The sequence below is a fragment of the Halichondria panicea genome, chromosome 15 (assembly GCF_963675165.1).
Source record: "Halichondria panicea chromosome 15, odHalPani1.1, whole genome shotgun sequence".
Lineage (NCBI taxonomy): Eukaryota > Metazoa > Porifera > Demospongiae > Suberitida > Halichondriidae > Halichondria > Halichondria panicea.
The window spans coordinates 1,474,469-1,495,934 of NC_087391.1; the positions used below are offsets into that span (position 1 = coordinate 1,474,469).

Consider the following 21,466-nt stretch of genomic DNA (forward strand, 5'->3'; position numbering starts at 1 on the left):
GGCTATACTAATAATGTCATTTTTACATTAATGTATAGGAGAGTCACTCTAATCAAAACGTAGATTAGGTATACGTTCAATAATCAATATAATATTTACAATAACTGTTTCTTCAGTTAAAATATACATTTTTACAATGACTGTTTCCTTCAGTTAAAGTAACTATTATAATTATACATTAATTTAACTATACCTTACATTAGTTACAATTACTGTTTCCTTCAGTTAAAGTAACTATTACAATTATACATTTAACTATACCTTACATGAGTTACAATGACTGTTTCATCAGTTAAGGATAACCATTATAATTAATACATTTAACTATACCTTACATGACTGTTCCATCAGTTAAGGTAACCATTATAATTAATACATTTAACTATACTTTATATTAGTTGCAATGACAGTTTCATCAGTTAAAGTAACCATTATAACTATATATTTAACTATACCTTACATTAGTTACAATGACTGCTTCATTCAGTTGGAGTAACCTTTAAATCACATACTTATTTTAACTATATCATATAAAAAATATACGAGTTATAATTACATATTTTTCTTCAGGTGGGAGTAACAAATATTTTAGTTATATTAACTTAAATCAGAAGTATCAATTCAACTACATTAAAGTATTTTTAACCATCAAGTTCAATGGTTAATTTGAGGGTTAATGATGTCATCTATAGTGAACCGAGATTTGGGTCACCTGAGTTGCAACCATTTCAACCCATTTTTGAGGGTTACTTTAAACAAAAAATTTTTTCAGTGTACAAGGCCCTGTCAACGCAACAAACTAACGAGTAACGAGAAACTGTAGCTGCACTGTTAAAACAGGGGTGTATTCAGTACCCAGAGGGGTGTAAACAACACCCCATCTAGGGAGTAAATCAGGTGCAGGTGTAAACTGGGGAAATATGGGGTGTAAACAATCCACTTCGCAAGGTGTAATTAGCTATATATAGCCAATGAGCAATTAATCAATTGCTTGTGTTGTAAAAAGCACATATATACTGCGGTATATACAAACCATCATAATAATCAGAGACAATCAGCAAAATTCATTTCAAACGTGGCTATATATTAGATGTTGGCACACAAACAACGATAATAATAATATAGGTTAACCAACACTGAATTGAATGAAAAACGTTTTGAATAATGTCACATTAAGCACAGGTGACACTTTGAACTGTGGCTCGAATGGAAGTTTCACACTGAATGTGAGGAATTATCCCAAAATTGTTTTTTATATACGATTGAACGATTTCTTGGAATCCATCAGATTATTCATCACCAAATACCCTGCTGATTTCTGCCACTAGAAAAGATGCAAAGTATGGCTCAGTTGCTTGAAGTGTCATTCCAGAGCCATGGTTGCAATGCTAAAGTTGACTGTACTGAAAGTGTACCTTTCCTTCACATACAAGTATAATTATACAGGTGTTAGTGCACATGCAGTGCACAACTACAATTATATAGTGGTAAGACAGCATGTAATATTATATGTCATCATTATTTTATTCCTAGAGCACTACAGAGACAAATCGGCCTGGGAACAAGTATTATTAAGTACAATGTATAATCTTAGCAGCACTTAGCGGTTTGACATAATTATTTGTATAGACGATTCAGAATCCACATATAGTAAGACGCTCCATCCCCTCATCTGCTCCTGGTATACGTCAAGAGATTTTTTATGACAAATTGATTTAGTACCTCGTGTATAGTCTGTCTGAACATACTATTAGCGAAACATGCATTTCATTTTCAATACTTCATCATGTTCATGTGTATGTAGCTATCAGTATACATAGTGGAGTCCATGCATGCTTATACATTGTGACATCTTGTAATGGTATACACCATGCAAGAGTAAGAGTGTTGAACTGCTGTAGTAATCGTGCATGGAACCGCATTTGCCTTAACATGCGTCATCACTGTCGTCACTATTCAATTAATGAGCGCACGTGATCTGTGGTTTGTAGCACTGAACTGCACAATCACAGCATGTGCGGTTTCTTGGAAGTGTTGCTAACATAACAAATTAGTACTGATTCATATTAAGTGATGACGCAGGAGCAGGTTCCGGTAAGCTACGCCTACGTTAACATTTCGTGTAGGTCAGCTTGCCCACGAAAATAACGAATATTTTACCCCACGAAAATTACCTGCTATACGGTACACACAATGGAATTTTCATGCATGCATGATGGTGTTGCGTAATGTAGCGTAAGAGCATAATTTTGCCCTCAGCTCAGCTATAATTATATTATTCTATTTGGATTTACTCACAAAAGTCTTTCAGTTGACTGTTTCAGTTGACTATACATACAGACGAAAGAAAACAGAGTATTCATAATTAAAATTCCATGCAATACATAAAATAAAACATTCTATTATAACATGATATTGTTTACTGTTTCACTTTCGTCACCAAAATAATACATTTAACCGGGTGCATGCTAGTGCTCTACTAAATAGGCTTATGCTTACCAAATAGATAACAAGCTCCCACAGTCTAAGATTTATAGATATGGACTTCTATTATTATCTCCTAATGTTAACACTTTCCTCTCATCTTATGATTGCTACTGCTAATTCTGTAACAGTAGAAGCAAACACTGACGCAGTGGATAACAATACTTGCTGGACAATACCCTGTGAAACTTCATCAACCACACAAACTGGTTTAATAAAAGATCTCAGCTCAAAGAAGTCTATTAGTTCAACAGTGATCCAAGATCATGACTTGGATTGTTATCCTTGGATGTTTCGTAATTCAACAAATGAAAAATGTGAATGCAGTAACATTCCATATCACTCTGTACTATGTGATGTTGAAATCAGCAGGACATCCATTCTTGATTGTTATTGTATGACTTACGATAGTGAGAGCAATGAAACTCAATTAGGAAGATGTGTGTATGGTTGCGGACATAAAACGGACACTGTCTTTTATCCACTTCCAAATAACACAGACGATCTTAATTCATACTCTTGTGGAAATATGAACCGCGATTCAACACCGTGTGGGAAATGTCTACCAGGATATTCACCACTCTTGTACTCGTATGAAATGAAATGCATGAACTGCACAGGAGAGAACATGACGTACAACTGGATCAAGTACATAGCAATTGCTTACATTCCTTTAACATTCTTCTTTTTCTTCGTCGTAATCTTTAAATTTAACGGAACTTATCCTTTGCTGAAATTGTTCATTAGTATTTCCCAAGGAATGTTTTCACCTATAGCGGCAAGAGCTTTTCTTTCCGTTGTTTCAAGGAAAGCTTATATTGAGAATTTCACTACAGCTTTAGGTAGCTTTTATGGTATCTGGAATTTGGATTTCTTTCGTACCGTCATTCCACCTATTTGTGCAACGGACATCAGTCAAATAAATGTGCTTACTTTGGACTATGCTATTGCTTTTTATCCATTGGTACTGGTTATTCTGACTTACTTTCTGATTAGTTTGCATAGCCGTGATATACGTATAGTTGTTTGGTTGTGGAGACCTTTTCATAAAGTTTTCAGTTTAGTTGGTCAAAGCTGGGATATGGAAGGGTCGATTGTGAATGCTTTTGCTACCTTCTTTTTACTCTCCTACTTAAAATTTCTCAACACTACTACTGATTTGCTAATATTTACGAAAATGTATGTACTGAAAAACAACAGCATAGAATATGTTATAAAGAATGTCCTTTACTATGATGCGACAGTGGAATACTTTGGACATAAACATCTTCCATACGCAATAGTAGCTTTGTTTGTCGGAGTTTTCATTGTAATACTTCCTATAGTGTTTCTGATTGTATATCCAATGAAATGGTTTCAGAAATGTCTCAATTATTTCAATTCATCGTCAACACCTTGATATGTTTGTCAACTGCTACCAAGGTTACTACAAGGATGGAACGAATGGTAGCAGAGATTATCAATGGTTTTCTGTGTCATACTTTATTCTTCAGCTGATTTTTTTCTTACTATTCACATTCTCGCAAAGTATCTATTGTTTTTCCATTGGAGTGATACTCATAATTACCCTCATGTTTATGCAACTTTCGTTACGACCATACAAGGAAGAATTCAAAGTGTATAACATAACTGATGCCTTCATGCTACTAATTATGAGTGGAGTGTTCATTATGATAATTGCAGGAGATGAAGCTGGCATCAAAGATTCTTACTTCAGGAAATTTTCTTACTCATTTCTAGCCCTCATTGCAATTGTCCCGATAATCTACTTTCTTGTAGTAACTATTTGGTGGCTCCAGGTAAAGAAACAACTCAAAACTTGGTGCATCAACAAATTTCGTAGCTTTCATGCTCCACCTGAAAATCCACAAATTGATGAGTCATTTTCAGAGAGTGATATTCCACACTGGTTAGAGAATCCATCAGATTACTCATTACCAAATACTCCGCTTATTTCTGCCACTGGAACAGATGCAAAGTATGGCTCAGTTGCTTGAAGTGTCATTCCAGAGCCATGATTGAAAAGCTGACTTAGTATATGTGGTATCCTTACGACATGGAACTAACATTATGATAAAGACTGCATGTGATTCCGTAAGTACTGTGTTGTGTTAGTCCTAGTGGTTTCATGTTCTTATTTAGTAATTTCTGTACTTTCTAGTGTATAAATAGCCTGTGTATTCAGAGTTTGAATTATTGAAGTTATCTCAGTATATATATAAAGGTTACTGGCAGTATTATAGTTTTCTTTCACATACATAGGTCGCATGCAGAAAGTTGTTGTGTACCTCTGTGACATCGTTATTCACTAATTATTTATGTAGCTAAATGTACCTTTGTAAGTTATGATTGTCCCCCTATAATATACAAATGTCAGTGTGTGTAGTACATATATAATTATTGTGTGGGTATTTCAAAGTGAAAGTACTGCACAAAATATTAATGACAAATTCAGGTGATGTCATGCATTGTATAGTAATGGATTAATTAATAATGCCAGAATCACTGTATAAATGTATCAGCTTTCTCAGTTCTCACTACCCTGGAATAAGCGGCTGCTGATATATATTACTGGCACTAGTCACTGCTTATAAAAACAGTTAATTTCATAGGCAAAAACGAAGTATACTGCACATAATTATACATACAGAGTCTACCAGTACGTTGTTGTCGACGGCCTCCTTTTCTTAATTCCCTCCTTCTGTGCTGAATTCCCCCCACCCCACCTGACCTCATGCACTCCACTGGAATGCTGATCTGTATAACTCACAGTTTGCCTTAGTACCAATATATAATCATCTGAAATCATGAAATCTATCTAGTAAGGGCAGATCATAAATAAGATTGCTGTCAACCTATACAGTTAGCCAGAATATGAACATGAAGACTATAGCAAATTTTCTGCGTTTATTTGTTATGGAATGCCCTACATTCACCCTGCAATTAATTACTAATAATTATATTATAGACTGCTATTGGCTGCCAGTACACAGTGAATATGTTATCATAATGGCTGTAATAAATTACACCTTTGAAGTTTTTTGGGACCACTATCATAATGAAAGCACCGTGCATGGGTGCTGATGCCTCGGTGGAGGTGCCAAAGCTACATATAAACTAGCTTTTATACACACATTGATCATGATCACAACATAATTTTATTTTGCTGCATGCAGAATCACAGGGAAACTCGGGTAATGATTGAAGATGATTGTTGTTAATGGTGCCAAAAATTCAAATGTAAAATTAATGGCTGCAAGTCAGTAGAGCCTTGCAGCTCTCTTCCCAGGGGTATGGAATAGGGGGCTCACCTCCCCCTTCCTTTTAAGAACCGACATAGACTAGAACTGCCCTCGGTAGACTAGTACAAATCCAATACATGCACCCTTGATATCCATGGTACAACTATTTAATACATGTAGGTACCATTTCCTATTGCTGTTTTTGTGTGGAGTGCGGTGTATGTTGTACCCATGTGTCCTAGCGTGATTACTTCTATATAATTATAATTATATTAATTTGCATGTGTTACAATTAGCACGCTATAAGTAAATTAGTAGCACCTGATCCAATGTTCCAATCGAGCCCCACTAACCAGGTCATGTACAATTGCAATTTCACCATGCATGATGTTTGGAGTACCTACTTCATGCACACAAAGAACTGAAGGTTTTGGCACTGATCCAGCACTAGCTAATCGTGCATAACCTTTATAGTCTGCTTGCACTATAATTACGTTCTTCTGGTTTTGACACTGATAGACATTTCCTAAAAACACTAGAATAACCACATAATTATATCAATCAGATTGCAGTATTTTGTCTAGTTTTTAATAGGTTGTTTGTATAATGTGCTCCTGTTGGTTACACAGCCAAAAATCCACGGGATCGTTTCATGACATATACGTACGTAATGTATATAATAAAGGATTATAAGGAGAAGCATTGTAAAGTGTACACATGCATGGGGATGCAATTGCATTTAAAATATGCATTCATATAAATTATTGTGTGGTTTCATTGACATTAACATTAATTAAAATTAATTATATATGTAAAACTGATCTGATTACTTGATGCTTTTTGGGATAATCGTTACAAAATCACATATTCTTACTGACAATAAAACAACACTGATAATTAATGAGAACTATAAACTAAATAGTCAAGGTTAGGTTCGGTTCATAGTTTGAGATCTTGCAGTAAGAGACCAGTCATGTCCAATTAATTTTATCATCTGGAGAAGAATGAAGGGGAAACAGTAATGGGCATACATGTACATAGGAAGAATTATTTCATGTACTGGCAATCTGCTATGATTACAATTTTGACATACTCCTATACCTTCAGCTAGCTACCACAGCACTATTAGTGTACAATGTGTAGGGTCATGAATAACTACAATCACCAAAGCCTTAGCATGCATATACAGTGTAAACACAGTGTCAATATTATGACCCACCCCTCGTCCCTCATCATGGTCAGTGGAGGCTGAGAGGTCCTGCTCCAGTTGCAGCTTGCTCTGTGCACACTGCATGGAGGATGCCCTCTTCCACTGTCCCATCACCCACCAGCCTCAGCACCATCACATCCCTGTATGCATTCATGCAGGGAGGGGGAAAATATAGAGTATGAACATATAGAACACCAACACACGATCACCCTATAGTCAGGAAAAACAATATTTATTGTATACTCACATTCTTTTTCAGTTCTGAACTCAGCAGAATCCCATCTCACAACAACAATTAATGAACCATAATTATACGCGTATACCTTTATGTCGTTCTATATTAGGATAAAAAATATATAAATGTGTGTTCATGCAGACACCGAATCAAAATTATTCATATGAAGTGAACATTATTAATCCGCAACGCAAAGGTGATGCAGTCGTTCGATACTTATACAATTGTGCATCAAAATTTGATTAAGCAATGTACCTTTGAATAAAACTTATTCAAGAACTCAACGACCTCGTCCCTGATACAATGTCGTTTAATGTTGGCATTGTTGGGTAATTTGAAGGACAAGGGCAATCTAAGATATGGTTGGTTGGACAAGAAAGATTCTTTTGACCATGTACAGAAAGTATTCGAGAGTGTGATGGACGAAAAGATATCGACAATCAGGGAGTATGTAAAAGAAAAGTATGAATGACAGGATAGAGAGGAAGAAGTGGTTCAAGGAAAAACATGGAACCAAGTGCGACACTCCTAAACTCCGCCTGTGGGCAAGAACCATTTGTGATTTAAATAATCCCCCTGATCTTCCAGTGGTTTTCGTGGTTTGTTGTTTGGAACTAAACACTCTAGATTGTTCTTTGCTGACCATATACCTATTCTAGATTGTTCTTTTGCTGACGGCATACTTGTTTTTTTGCTGACTGTGCATAATTTTGTTGTTAGTAATTATAAGTGTGCTGTTTTGTTGTGATTCGATTACCTCTTCACTGACATTGGTGTACATATTCATCCCATTCAAGCGTGCTGTGCAATCAATATCTCTGTCGAGTCATCGAATTGATGACACAAACCTCCTGAGAGCTCTTGACAATGCAGGGGATGCAGTACCAATTTTTGTTTCTCTGGGGAAACATTTTCAAGAAGCGACAGGGAAGAGATTGATAAAAAAGTTTCAGACATTCTGACTGAGAACAACATTAACATCAATATATGCAATTTCAACGCACATATACCATCGTTTGCATTGAAGGTTAATATGCCATTTCATTTTATGCATGTCATAATTATGTCCTTCAATACATGTATGATTAGTCATAATTATGTCCTTCAATATATACATGTCATCTATCTTTTCCAGCTTGCAGACCTTACTGCAGTTAGGTCCATCTCATGACGAAATATGGGACTATTTTGTGACAAAAATCCTTCCAGTTGTGGCACATTAGCAAATTGAAAAAGTGGTACAGACTGAGCTCACCTATACTCTATAGGAGCAAGTGGAGTAGCTGCTATCATAACTCTTTTAGTTTCTGGTATTCTGGAGCAGCTTGTGTCTTCGGATGCAAATCTGATTCTCACCACCAGACACATATTTGAACCAGTCAAACAAGGTTTAATTGAAGGATTTACCAAATTGAGTAATAGCCACTCTGAAGGACTTAGAGTAATCAATCGAATATCGGGCGGCACCTATTTCCGGACACGGCCACGCCTAACTAGAGAACAGCTGTGATCATTTATTGCCAGCAGTACATAGCAGGGGCCCCTACTAACCTGGACACAAAATTTCGAGTCGTATCATTAGTCGTAGTAGAAGCAAGAGCTCTTGAAACGCAAAATACGGACATACGCATGATCATCCAATCTGTTGTATTCTCGTTTAGCCACTGCAGAGACCTCTTGTAAAGAGCAAACAGAACGATAAGTATACCTAAAGAAAGATAGACTACTGTGCTATACAAACAGCATCTAAACAAAACTCTTGGTGCTATACAAATTACACAGTTCAAGTAATCGTTGTAGTGAAGGTTAAAGTGCGGACATCTTCTCTTCCATTGCTGCCTCCCTGATCACACTACCTCAGCAGATCAATTTCAAACACGTGGATGGATTAAAGTTAGCTGATGAACGTGTGCATGTGAAGGGCTCTGTACTGGACCTTTAGCTTGCTTTGAAATTTGTGAGTTACACTTACTTGGTTGTAATGTTTTTGTACACAGTGTGTATGATTAAACTGTTACATGAACCTGAGACTTTCTGAATAATAGTCAGATGCTCTTACTACTGAGCTACCAGAGCTCTTAGGCATTGGAACGGAGAATATAATTTCAAATTCAAGCCTAGAGCTTTGTAATAGGCCATATGTGTAGTTTAGCCTGTAAAGGGGCATGTGATTGGCATGCCAGCACACCTAAGGCCAGGCACGTGTGTAAAAGTATGCCCCTTGAATAGAAATATAGTGCTAGCTATTCTGCACATACATTTAAACGTACATAGTCTCATGCCCAGCCACTTTACCTGTGGTAGGCTAATTGCAAGAACCTGCTGTTGTGGGTATAAGGCACAGGATACAAAGTATTCCTTTGGTTTTTAATATGCATATTTTTGTTGTTTGCAGTTGTTTGATGGCTCAGCTCAGCTTGAATGACCGTGTGTTTGTCGCACGAAGAACTTTTACTCTCTCGCCACCGCGATCGTCTTATATACCCACAGTTGCGAAACGACCAACCTCTTACAAGTCATGGACTGAAAGTACCCTCTATAAAGCATACTTAGCACATATTGAAGATGGGCTCTCAGTACGAGATGCTGCCGAGGCATATGGAGTACCTAAGTCAACTCTTCAGGATCGCGTCAGTGGACGAGTTAAGTTTGGGGCGAGAAGTGGCCCACCAAAGCTCCTCACTGATGAGGAAGAGAATGAACTTGTTAGTTTTCTCTGTGGTTGTGCATCAATGGGCTATGCAAAATCCAAACAGGAAGTTTTGGCACTGGTTCGTAACATTGTTCAAACAAAAGGACTTCGAACTGCCGTAGTCACTGATGGGTGGTGGACCTCGTTTAAGAAGAGGCATGGTGAACTAGCTGTACGTGCTGCAGAGCCATTATCATACTCAAGGGCTGTAGCAAGTTCTCCCCAAGTAATTTCTTGCTATTATGACTTGTTGGAGCAGACGCTGACAGAGAATGATTTACTCGATTGCCCATCCCAAATCTACAACATGGACGAAACAGGCATGCCCCTCGACCCTGCACCTCCAAAAATCATCACTGTCAGAGGTGTAAAACACCCAATAAAAATCTCAACCGGAAATAAAGCACAGCTTACATGTGTTTCAGCTGTCAGTGCAACAGGTCAAATCATTCCTCCTATGATTATATTTGACAGAATGAACATTAAAACAGCTTGGACTTATGGAGAAGTACCAGGAACTAGGTATGGAACATCAAAAAATGGATGGATTGATAGTGTGTTGTTTGAAGACTGGTTTAAGTGCCAATTTTTGCCTAATGCATCTCCAGTGCGTCCTGTGTTGTTAATAATGGATGGCCATTCTACCCATTACCAGCCGAGTACTGTGAGACTTGCAGCTTCGGAGCAGGTAATACTCTTCTGTCTCCCGCCGAATACAACGCATTTAACACAACCCCTTGATAAGGGCTGTTTTGGGCCACTGAAGCGTGCCTGGAGGAAGGAATGTCATAGTTATATGGCACAAAGTGGTGGAAAAATGGTGACCCGATACGAGTTTTCTCGGCTGTTCAACAAAGCATGGTTTGCATCAATGACCCCAGCTAATGCCATAAGTGGATTTCGATGCACAGGCATAGTCCCTTTTAATCGAGAGGCAATTAGGCTACCTGTTGCTGATTTTAAGGATCGGGTTTCAAGCTTAGCACAGGAAACAGGCCTTAATTTCATACCACTCTACAACTGCAGTCCATCAAGATCTATACATCTACATGATGCAAGTGTTGAAGAAACAGACTCTTCTGATGGTGACTCCCCTGCTAAGAGTCCTGCTAAAAACAGCTGTGTTCTACGACAGACTGCTGTTACGAAATGTCTTTCTGCAGTGACGGTGCCTGAGTTGCACACCCAACAAGCTAAGCCAGTTGGCAGTGGACGGGTGCTAACAAGTTCTGAAAATCTGAAGATTATTAACCAAAAGGAACAAATGAAGCTTGAGAAGGAACTTAAGAAGAAACAAGCTCAGCAGAAGAGACTTCAGAAGCAAGAAGCAAAGAAACAGAAACAGAAGCAAACTCTCACACCCGCAAGGTTGCCCAAAGAATCGACTAACTGTGAGTCAAAGTACTGTTATGTTTGGTCGTATAATTATAGCTTATAATTATTTATGCAGCTGTTCCTGAGAGTGATGTTGTCTTCACCGACAACGAGTGGGACCGTTTTGAAACGAGGCTGCTTGAAGGCTATGATCTTGCACCAAAGGGAAGGTATAAACTATGGCTTGAAATGTATCATCCACAAGGTGGGTTTTGTGTGTTACATGTGGAACGTTACATTCGTTCTCTAGAGTGTACACGTACTGTACACACATTTTTGTTTCATACATGTAGCTGGTGGTACCTGTAACAAACAAACTGACGAGCGTGAGTCGGATTTAGAAGTGTCTCCTCAACCAGGTACTTACATGTACAATACACTTCATTATACACTTTACGTAATATTTGTTTCCTGCTTTTGAAGATGCTGATGATTCAGAAGGTAGAAGATCGTTCGGACCAGGTACATGTACATATTATATGTGCTGTATTGGATTTGCGAACACAATAATGACTGGTTTTTTTTATTACTGTAGATGATTATTGTGATCCTATTGTGGATGCCCTTTTTGATAGTTGGTGCTATTCAGGAGATGAATCTATTGGACCAGGTAAAGAATATAATATGTACTCATGATACAGCGTGTTTGATTTTCACTCTGTAATACAGTTGTGTACCCTATAATAACATGCTGCTTTGTTCAGATCGTGAAACAGAGTCTGTGCCTGATACTACTGGCAGTTGTCTGCCGAGAGCTGGTGAGCTACAATGTAAATGTTTGCTGTACTATAATTGTACAAAGTTACATAATTAATTTATACAGTATGTTTATTAGAAACTTTTTTATTTCAGGCTCACAGGAAGTTACTCCACCTGTTCCTGGGAACAGTCAAGGTATATCTCACACATGAATATGTGAATGAGTGTGCATACATGTACCATATACAGGTACAGTTGCATACATGATAAGCCAACATGATTCACACAGATCCGTTATCAGTAAAGAGCTGTAAATATACTCTTAGGAGTTCAAGGAAAACTGGTAAATTATTGGGTAGTTTTTGGAAAGTTCATTTTGCGCCATTTTAGTCTCGCAGAAAGTTTCACCACCTGGTCCTGTGAACAGTACAGAGTCTGTGTCCAACAAGAAGCTTCCCCCTCTTGGGCGCCCACGGAAAACTGGTACAGTATGTTTTGTATAATTTTACTGTGAGGGGACAAACTTATAAATTTCATTTTTGCGTAGTCTCCCAGAAGGTTACTCCACCCATTAAAATAACTGTAAATAGTCAAGGTGTTTAAAAAATACATGCAGACGTTGTGGCTTTGAAAATTAACGTCTAATTAATTTATTTAGGAGCTGAGAATAGTGGGTCAAGAGTTGAGGGTATATGTACATTTGATTTGTACTTACATGTAACCATTAGGCACTAAAATTTAATGGTACATAATCGCTACATGTACTTGTATAGCATGATCACATGTACTAGCTACATGTACGTGTATATGGATCGTACAGTGTAATAATAATGTTAACTATTGGATCATAATAGTAACCTTTACTGGATCATAATAATAACTATTTGCATATTAATAACTTTATTATGATACAATAGTTTATACGTTATTATTACAATCCAATGGTTGCGTTATTATTACGATCCAATGGTTGCGTTATTATTACGATCCAATAGTTAACGTTATTATTACACTGTGCGATCCAATTAAATGCATACATGTAGGTGACCTTCATGTTTTATAATTGTCACAGAGCCTGTGTCAGCTGCTGCGAAGAAAAATGGCAGTCTCATCAGTCAAGGTCCAGACAGCAAGAAACGCCCTGTTAGGTGCCCAAGGAAAACTGGTATGTTGTATAATTATGCTGTAAGCCTGTGGGACAAACTTATAAACTTTCATTTTGCTTCTTTTTAGTCTCCCGGAAGGTTACTCTACCTGTTACAGCAACTGTGAACAGTCAAGGTGTTTAAAAATACATGCAGACATTGTGGCTTTGGAAATAATTATTAAGGTGTCTCGTTTATTTATTTAGGAGCTGAGAATACTGGATCACAGGAAGTTGAAGGTATATTATACCATCATTAGGCACTAAATGGTTCATGATCGCTACTTGGTGTAGCATGATCCAACCTACAGACATGTAGTAGTTAATTATAAATGCGTTAATTGTCACAGAGCCTGTGTCAGCTACTGCGAAGAAAAATGGCAGGCTCATCAGTCAAGGTCCAGACAGCAAGAAAGGCCCTGTTGGCCGCCCGAAGAAAACGGGTATGTTGTATAAATATGCTGTGAGGGGACAAACTTATAACTTTTCATTTTGCTTCTCTTTAGTCTCCCGGAAGGTTACTCCACCCGTTACAGTAACCGGGAATAGTCAAGGTGTTTAAAAAATACATGCAGACATTGTGGCTTTGAAAATTAACGTCTAATTAATTTATTTAGGAGCTGAGAATAGTGGGTCAAGATCACAGGAAGTTAAAGGTAAACCAGTAAGTTGTATACACTGTTCCATTTTTGTCTCAATAATGGAGGTAAATATGCACCACACTGTCTGCACCTAGCCTCACGTCATGTGCTTACTGTCTGGTTATTGTACATAATGTAAATTTATGATCTTTGCAGAGCCTGTGTCAGTTACACACTGTAGTACTGCTGGTCATGCAACGAGAACTGGTAAGCTACAGTTAATTTAGAATAGTAGTACACACTTACTTATAAGTTTTACATGTATACACCTTTATATTTGTTTTCTTAAAATTAGTGCTGCGGAGGGTTTCTCCACTTTGTCCTATGAACACTCGAGGTATTACACACACACACACTCATGACATTGAGCTCTACAGTTATACAAATCATTTTCTCTCAGAGTCTGTGGCTATCAACAAGCACAATGTTGGGCGTCCAAGGAAGACTAGTAAGTTGTGAGAAAGTAACGTATATATTAGAAACTTGATATTGCTCCATATTTCAGTCTCGCAGAAGGTTACTAAAACTGGTGTTGTGAGCAGTCAAGGTATTCCCTTCACACTTGTATGCACCCATTGTCATTAAAGTTAATGTTTCTTGTGTAGGTCTGTGCATCAGCCGTAGGTGCACTAATGCTGATAGTGGTGATTGGGTGAAGTGTGACAATTGTGGGCAATGGTATCACTGTGAATGTGTGGGAATTGTTATAGAAAATGCCAAAGAAATCCGTTTTGAATGCTGTTAGATCTATTTTTTTGTGAATCATTTTGCAGTATTGTGTTATATAACTGTTTATTAGTTTTATAATTTTTCATTAGTCATGTGTTTTTCATTAGTCATGTGATGTTTGGTATGATTGGTAGAGTCTACACACTGTGTACAAAAACATTACAACCAAGTAAGTGTAACTCACAAATTTCAAAGCAAGCTAAAGGTCCAGTACAGAGCCCTTCACATGCACACGTTCATCAGCTAACTTTAATCCATCCACGTGTTTGAAATTGATCTGCTGAGGTAGTGTGATCAGGGAGGCAGCAATGGAAGAGAAGATGTCCGCACTTTAACCTTCACTACAACGATTACTTGAACTGTGTAATTTGTATAGCACCAAGAGTTTTGTTTAGATGCTGTTTGTATAGCACAGTAGTCTATCTTTCTTTAGGTATACTTATCGTTCTGTTTGCTCTTTACAAGAGGTCTCTGCAGTGGCTAAACGAGAATACAACAGATTGGATGATCATGCGTATGTCCGTATTTTGCGTTTCAAGAGCTCTTGCTTCTACTACGACTAATGATACGACTCGAAATTTTGTGTCCAGGTTAGTAGGGGCCCCTGCTATGTACTGCTGGCAATAAATGATCACAGCTGTTCTCTAGTTAGGTGTGGCCGTGTCCGGAAATAGGTGCCGCCCGATATTCGATTGATTACTCTACCAAATTGAGTAAAAGCCACTCTGACCTGGGAGTATACGTAGGAATTGGAATGGGGATTGTCGGCGTCTGTGCGGCTATCGGCCTTATCTCAATTGCCGGTGCTATACATATACACGCACACGTCGACCATCATAGTAGGTGAATGTAATTTGTATTCCATTATGTGTACGTCTAATGTCAGTGTGTACTGTACCAAAGTGGAAATTGATAGTATTCATCAGCGGTAGATCCAAGGGCCTAGGGGTGATCCAAGGGAGCAATGGAACCTCCCTTTTGCTCAGAATGTTGGAAGAGTCATTAAATTTTACAGTATTAAAGATTACATACCTACATTACACAAAACTTCTGTGTCCGGAACAGCGAAACTGGTCATTACTGAACTGGACGTTCAAATGGTGGACCTGTACGTCCAGTACATCCGCCCTGTCCAGATTGCCAATAAGACCTCCAAGAGGCTACTAGTCCTCTCTGGTGGACACAACTTCAATAAATTCAATCAAAGATCAAAGCAGATATTCCACCATTTCGGGTTGAAGCTCATTTCGGCTACGAGATCTCGTAAGTTAGCTGCCGCAACTAAGCTCGACCCGAAGGACAACAGCCTGATGACTGCCATGCAGGCACCTCTCCCACTCGACAGAAACAGAGGTACTGCACTACCACGCCTTTGCCTCTGCCTCACACTCTGCAAATGCAGTCGAGATGATACACAAAGCAACAACAAAGGTCAAAGACAAGGAATTCCGGTAATTATTTTCACAGGTAGATTTCTGTTTAGGTATTAAATTCTGCTCAAGTTGTGAAATTCATAGTTTTCTAATTATTTGCAAGTTGGTTTTAATGAGCATTTTCCCAATTATATACACATTTTTGCAATTTTACTCTCCTTCACAAAAATAGCAAAACACGCAAAATAAGATTTGTATACACAACAGCATGTGGCTGGGACGCCTATACCAGGGTTTCATACAGGATTTTTAGCTAGGAGGGGGAAATGTTTAATTGAGGGGGGTCTCCCGGAAAATTTTTTGAGGAATGGTTATCTGAGGTGCAATTTGGGTTTTTTGTGTGCATAAATTTCGTTCTATTAATGAGATTGTAGCATTTTTAAGTAAAAAGTCATACATTTATTATGACATCATTAATTTTTAATAAAGTTTAGCTGGGGGTGGGAAATCCCAGGGCGCCCCCCCCTCTGTATGAAACCCTGCCTACGGTGTTAAGTGGAGTTGCCTAATTAACTCTTGGAAGCTATATAGAATATAGATGAGTAAGGGTTGTGACTTGTATATTGACAATTATTGTTGATTTTTTTTATTGTACAGACATACAACCACCACCGCAACAACGAACAACCCCAAGGAGAACTATAATGAATTAACTTTACCGGACCACCAATTGTCACAATTATCACTTTACTTGTTGTATATACTTTGTATTCTCGACAGTTATTATGCATGCGTAGGGAGGGGCAGGGCTTTGGGGGCTGGAGCACCCCTTCCTCTAGTCTGGTGTGGCCTGACTACCCTTCCTTCTTTGAAACCACACCTTTCTGGGGGAAGGGGTGTGGGTAAGACCACACGCTTTCCCTGAACCGCTATTAATTCAAGGAATGTTAGTGGAGCACTGGACCATGGGAGACATGTCAGGGTCTACGCACACTGCGCTAGGCAACCGTGAGTTAGTACATGTACCGTACTGGTGGGTGTTTTAATTCGGTGATTTGGCGGATTTTACCATAATTATAGCTCGGATAACTGGAGAGCTCAGAGAACTGGAGAGGGCTTGGAAAACTATAGAGAGCTTGGAGAACGGAGAACTGGAGAGCTCGGTAGGATCCCGGGTAACTGTGGTACTTAGACACAGGGGATAAATGCCATGGGGTAACTCACATCATAATGACTAGGTATTGAGGCCAAAACGAGAAATTAGAAGATCTGAAAACGGGGACTCCATCGGTGTTGAAGATTACTGATATGTTGTTCGGGTTGGACAAAAAATTTAAAGACATTTGTTGCTGATAAACTTTGCCATTAATAAATGTCAGCATAGCTGTTGGTGGTTTTGTTTCGCAATTTGGAACGACTCAATATCGTTTCCATTACACCATCTCCTAAAATAAATAGTTATTATAGCATGATTATTAAGCACACTATATGTGACTTACGTTCAAGGATTGCTTTTAATTGCTGGTCGAGAGGTAATTCAATAAAAGATGACACAGAGTTTAATTGGCTGAGCGAAGCTCCACATACGCATTCTTCACAGTTTGCACCATCAGCTACTTCGGTTACGCATTGATTACAAAAGTAGTGAAGAATGGGTTTGTATTCCAGTTCTGGAAATTGCTTCTTAAACTGATAAACGGAACTTAAACACAAGTTAGGTGAGGGGCAGTGTATCTTAACAAGTCAACCAGAGCTTCTTTAGTAATGTTGTGTCGCATAACAAATTTCTGAATAAGGACACTGCTGGCTGTCACGTTTAGACGTGATCCTTCATAAAGAAGTGTATCAGACCGAGACAATGATAAAATACTGTCTTGGAGCAGAAAGTCCTCATCAACATCTGGCACATTGTCCCCTTCAGTCTCGCTTTCTTCAGCATCTACAGCCATATCTATAACAGTACTGCCAACGTAAGAAATAGGTCTCAGCCCCTGCTGCGGATATTCGATTCGTTCATGATCACCCTCGCCCTCAGGCTGAGATAAGCTTAGGTCCACAGCTTCACATACTTTACTCTGTACCTTGTGCTTTTGCTTGCTGAACGTGGGCCAAGTGGGTCATCAAATTTAAATCTTTCATTGTAGCTTGCAATCTATCGTAAGATCTCGATTTAAAGCGACGCTTTTTAATAATTACGAAGCCAGAGGTCGCATCTTTTGGAGGTTGAAAAATTATATTGAAGTCCTGGTGTCGCATATTTAGAGGGTCGGATCTAATTGGAAGTAACTTTACAGAGTCTACTTGCCTCGATTTCAGGCCGCTTAAAAACACTGATTTTCCAGTGGGCTACAATCGAGGCTAGGGAGTGGCTACATTTACCTCTATTTAGAACGCGACATTAAAAAATAATTGTCAACGCAGCTGTCGCTACTTTTAGAGGTCAGAAAATTGCTGAAGCTCCTGGGTGTCGCATATTTGGAGGGTCGCCTTAAATCGAGGTCTTACGGTAGCTAGCATTGGATAAATTTGCTCTTTAAATGGAATAAATGCTCATTAGCTAGCTAGCTAGATCTATAGCAAATTTATTCCATTTAAAGAGCAAACACGTGGTTGTCTTGACACGTGGAATACAGATGCCAGCATACACAAAAAAGGCGCTTGTGTTAGTTTAATAGCCAGCTATCGATAATCTATGATCCAACTACGTACCTAGCTAGCCAGCAAGATATACCTACCTACCAAGGCCAAAGATTCGACAGACAACCGTGTTATCGTAACTATAGTTGGCCTCTTGTGCACTAGTCATCAACGTGCATCATGAAGAAGTTTGTTCTAGTGAGGTGGCTGGAAGAGGACAGTGTTGGTGTTATGCCAACAAAGGCTGTCCATAAGGAAGATGCTGCTTCCTTAGTTGTAGGAGCCATGATCAGACTTAAATGGAACTCGACGTTTTATGACGCTGAACTGTTTGGTAAGCTTGCTGTAATGTATACGTAGGCTTAATTAAACATTTGCTATGTATAGGATTGGGTAGGGAAACCATTATTGATTCACTACTGACTTTTTCCATCCAGTTGCTAACACCTGCAGATAAGCATTTTTAAGCCATTTTGCTTGGGAGTGATTAGTGGGCATGTCTAATTCTGCTTGTCACTATAATTGGCCTCATGCAGCCCTCCCTACTTAACTCATTCTTTATCAGATTATCAGATATCGAATGAAGATGTTACTTTTATGCATTACTAGACAACCGACCCCATTTGGTGAAGCTGATGGAGCGTTTCATTTCTATGAGTATCACTAAAGAAGAAATAATGAGTAGCAATGACTATGAAGAAGATGAACCACCCGCTACAGTAGACTCCACTACTGATATCAGAGTCTAAAGGGCGAATTGCGGCAGTGATGCATGTTCTGTTCCACTGGGAAACGCCCGCCAGTATCCCAATCAAGCAGCACCCAAAGCTCAATCCTTTGCCCTCTCATTACTACTACCTGGCAAGGTGTTGCACTTCAATGCGTTGAACGAGAAGAGTGGATTAACCGAACAGGACGTAGTTGTTGCTGGTCCGGGAAGGATTGTTCTTGTTGCGCATGCATGAGCCGAGAAAAGTAATCCCCTGTAACAACAGGGACTGGAAGATGATCGTGGTAATTAAGGATGCTATTTATGTCCGCACAGTATTGGAAATTCTAGTTCCCCACAGTTGGTGGAGGATGGACTCACTGATGATGAAAGGGTATGATTCCCGACAGTTGGTGGAGGGACTCACCGATGATGAAAGGGTATGATTCCCCACAGTTGGTGGAGGGACCCACTGATGATGAAAGGGTATGATTCCCCACAGTTGGTGGAGGGACTCACTGATGATGAAAGGGTATGATTCCCCACCGTTGGTGGAGGGACTCACTGATGATGAAAGGGTATATGATTCCCCACAGTTGGTGGAGGGACTCACTGATGATGAAAGGGTATATGATTCCCCACAGTTGGTGGAGGGACTCACTGATGATGAAAGGGTATATGATTCCCCACAGTTGGTGGAGGATGGACTCACTGATGATGAAAAAGTATGATTCCCCACAGTTGGTGGGAGGATGGACTCACTGATGATGAAAGGGTATGATTCCCCACAGTTGGTGGAGGGACCCACTGATGATGAAAGGGTATGATTCCCCACAGTTGGTGGAGGGACTCACTGATGATGAAAGGGTATGATTCCCCACCGTTGGTGGAGGGACTCACTGATGATGAAAGGGTATATGATTCCCCACAGTTGGTGGAGGGACTCACTGATGATGAGAGGGTATATGATTCCCCACAGTTGGTGGAGGGACTCACTGATGATGAAAGGGTATAATTATGATTCCCCACAGTTGGTAGAGGATGGACTCACTGATGATGAAAAAGTATGATTCCCCACAGTTGGTGGGAGGATGGACTCACTGATGATGAAAGGGTATGATTCCCCACAGTTGGTGGAGGGACCCACTGATGATGAAAGGGTATGATTCCCCACAGTTGGTGGAGGGACTCACTGATGATGAAAGGGTATATGATTCCCCACAGTTGGTGGAGGATGGACTCACTGATGATGAAAGGGTATGATTCCGTGGAGGATAGACTCACTGATGATGAAAGGGTCGGTCCAGTTGATGGAGGATAAACTTCACTGATGATGAAAGGTCCCCACAGTTGGTGGGAGGATGGACTCACTGATGATGAAAGGGTATTAATATCTCTGTGTGGATCGTGCTTGAGGAAAAAGGGAGCTTATCACCTCTACTGGCTGAAGCATGTCTTTCCTTCGAATTTGTAGAGCACACTAATACATGCATGCAGAGTTGTCCGAAGTACAAGGATCAAGAGACAAGCTATTCGAGCAAATTCACCCGTAAGGGTAAGATAGCACATCGTGTGAAAGAAATGACCCGGAAGGGTAAGATAGCACATCGTGTGAAAGAATGACATGCTCAAGCTCAAGAAATGACATAAAACTAGTCAGTGCTTACGAAACTTTGTGGTCCTCGCAGAGCATAATCATAAGTTTTATAGCCAAGTGATAATTAATTGCAGTTTGGTTGATAAACAGCTATTATATAATAGCTGTATGCTTGTTGGGGGAAATAAGTATTGGAAAAAATCCTTCACAGCCACAACCATCAATATCCCTCAGGAAGTGTATACGCTTCCTTCTGTGGCTAATTGTACAGCATTCTTTGTTCTGTCCACAAAAGCTGTCACAGAGTTATAGCTAGCAGAGAGAAAGAGACTAAGGTAAAAACCCACATTGTTGGCACTTAATGTGTCAAAAGTGTGGGATGTGCCCCTAAAAAAATCATAATTATGAAGTACAGCAAGCCCACATTTTACCATAACCATACTTCTATAAACACGGACTAACTTACAGAATTTTAAACATAATAGTTTCAGCATAACAGTATAATAGGGGAGAATGAGTTGCTGTGCTTCAAAATGGTGAAGTTTGATATTACAAAAATCCAACTCGAATTCTTATAAAGTGGGATGCGAGATCTAGCCAACTCCCAACACGTGATCAGCGTCCATTTAGGCACGTACATGTATAGTATATATTCGCTTTAAACGCAACAGTAAGCCACATCTTTCAGAAAAAAAACATT

General features: G+C 39.1%; 1 protein-coding gene across 7 annotated transcripts; it reads left to right on the forward strand.

Annotated features, from left to right (window-relative positions):
- The first annotated feature begins 8,624 nt into the window (after positions 1-8,624).
- Positions 8,625-14,707, forward strand: LOC135348769 (uncharacterized). Of its 7 annotated transcripts, none has more exons than XR_010398813.1 (21): positions 8,625-9,128; positions 9,567-11,254; positions 11,314-11,442; positions 11,531-11,596; positions 11,661-11,699; positions 11,773-11,847; positions 11,942-12,007; positions 12,090-12,131; positions 12,226-12,279; positions 12,327-12,419; positions 13,009-13,101; positions 13,170-13,217; positions 13,288-13,320; positions 13,431-13,523; positions 13,587-13,634; positions 13,698-13,744; positions 13,878-13,928; positions 14,017-14,058; positions 14,122-14,169; positions 14,227-14,268; positions 14,327-14,377. XR_010398813.1 is itself a non-coding variant. In XM_064547087.1 (21 exons), the coding sequence occupies exons 2-21, from the start codon at positions 9,574-9,576 to the stop codon at positions 14,464-14,466; spliced, it is 2,922 nt and encodes a 973-aa protein (XP_064403157.1). In that variant the 5' UTR covers positions 8,626-9,128; positions 9,567-9,573; the 3' UTR covers positions 14,467-14,707. The 7 variants fall into 7 exon arrangements, 6 of the variants coding, with proteins under 6 accessions (XP_064403161.1, XP_064403160.1, XP_064403162.1 ...); XM_064547087.1 differs by having other exon boundaries at positions 8,626-9,128; positions 13,698-13,736; positions 14,327-14,707; XM_064547088.1 differs by having other exon boundaries at positions 8,627-9,128; positions 11,942-11,995; positions 13,698-13,736; positions 14,327-14,707.
- The last annotated feature ends 6,759 nt before the right edge of the window (positions 14,708-21,466 follow it).

Bases quoted from the DNA above. Each gene is read 5' to 3' on its own strand.
- LOC135348769 (XM_064547087.1), top strand. From the start codon at position 9,574: ATGGCTCAGCTCAGCTTGAATGACCGTGTGTTTGTCGCACGAAGAACT. The intron at 11,848-11,941 runs GTAAAGAATATA...TGCTTTGTTCAG, and splicing joins AGATGAATCTATTGGACCAG to ATCGTGAAACAGAGTCTGTG. The intron at 12,420-13,008 runs GTACAGTATGTT...TAATTGTCACAG, and splicing joins TGGGCGCCCACGGAAAACTG to AGCCTGTGTCAGCTGCTGCG.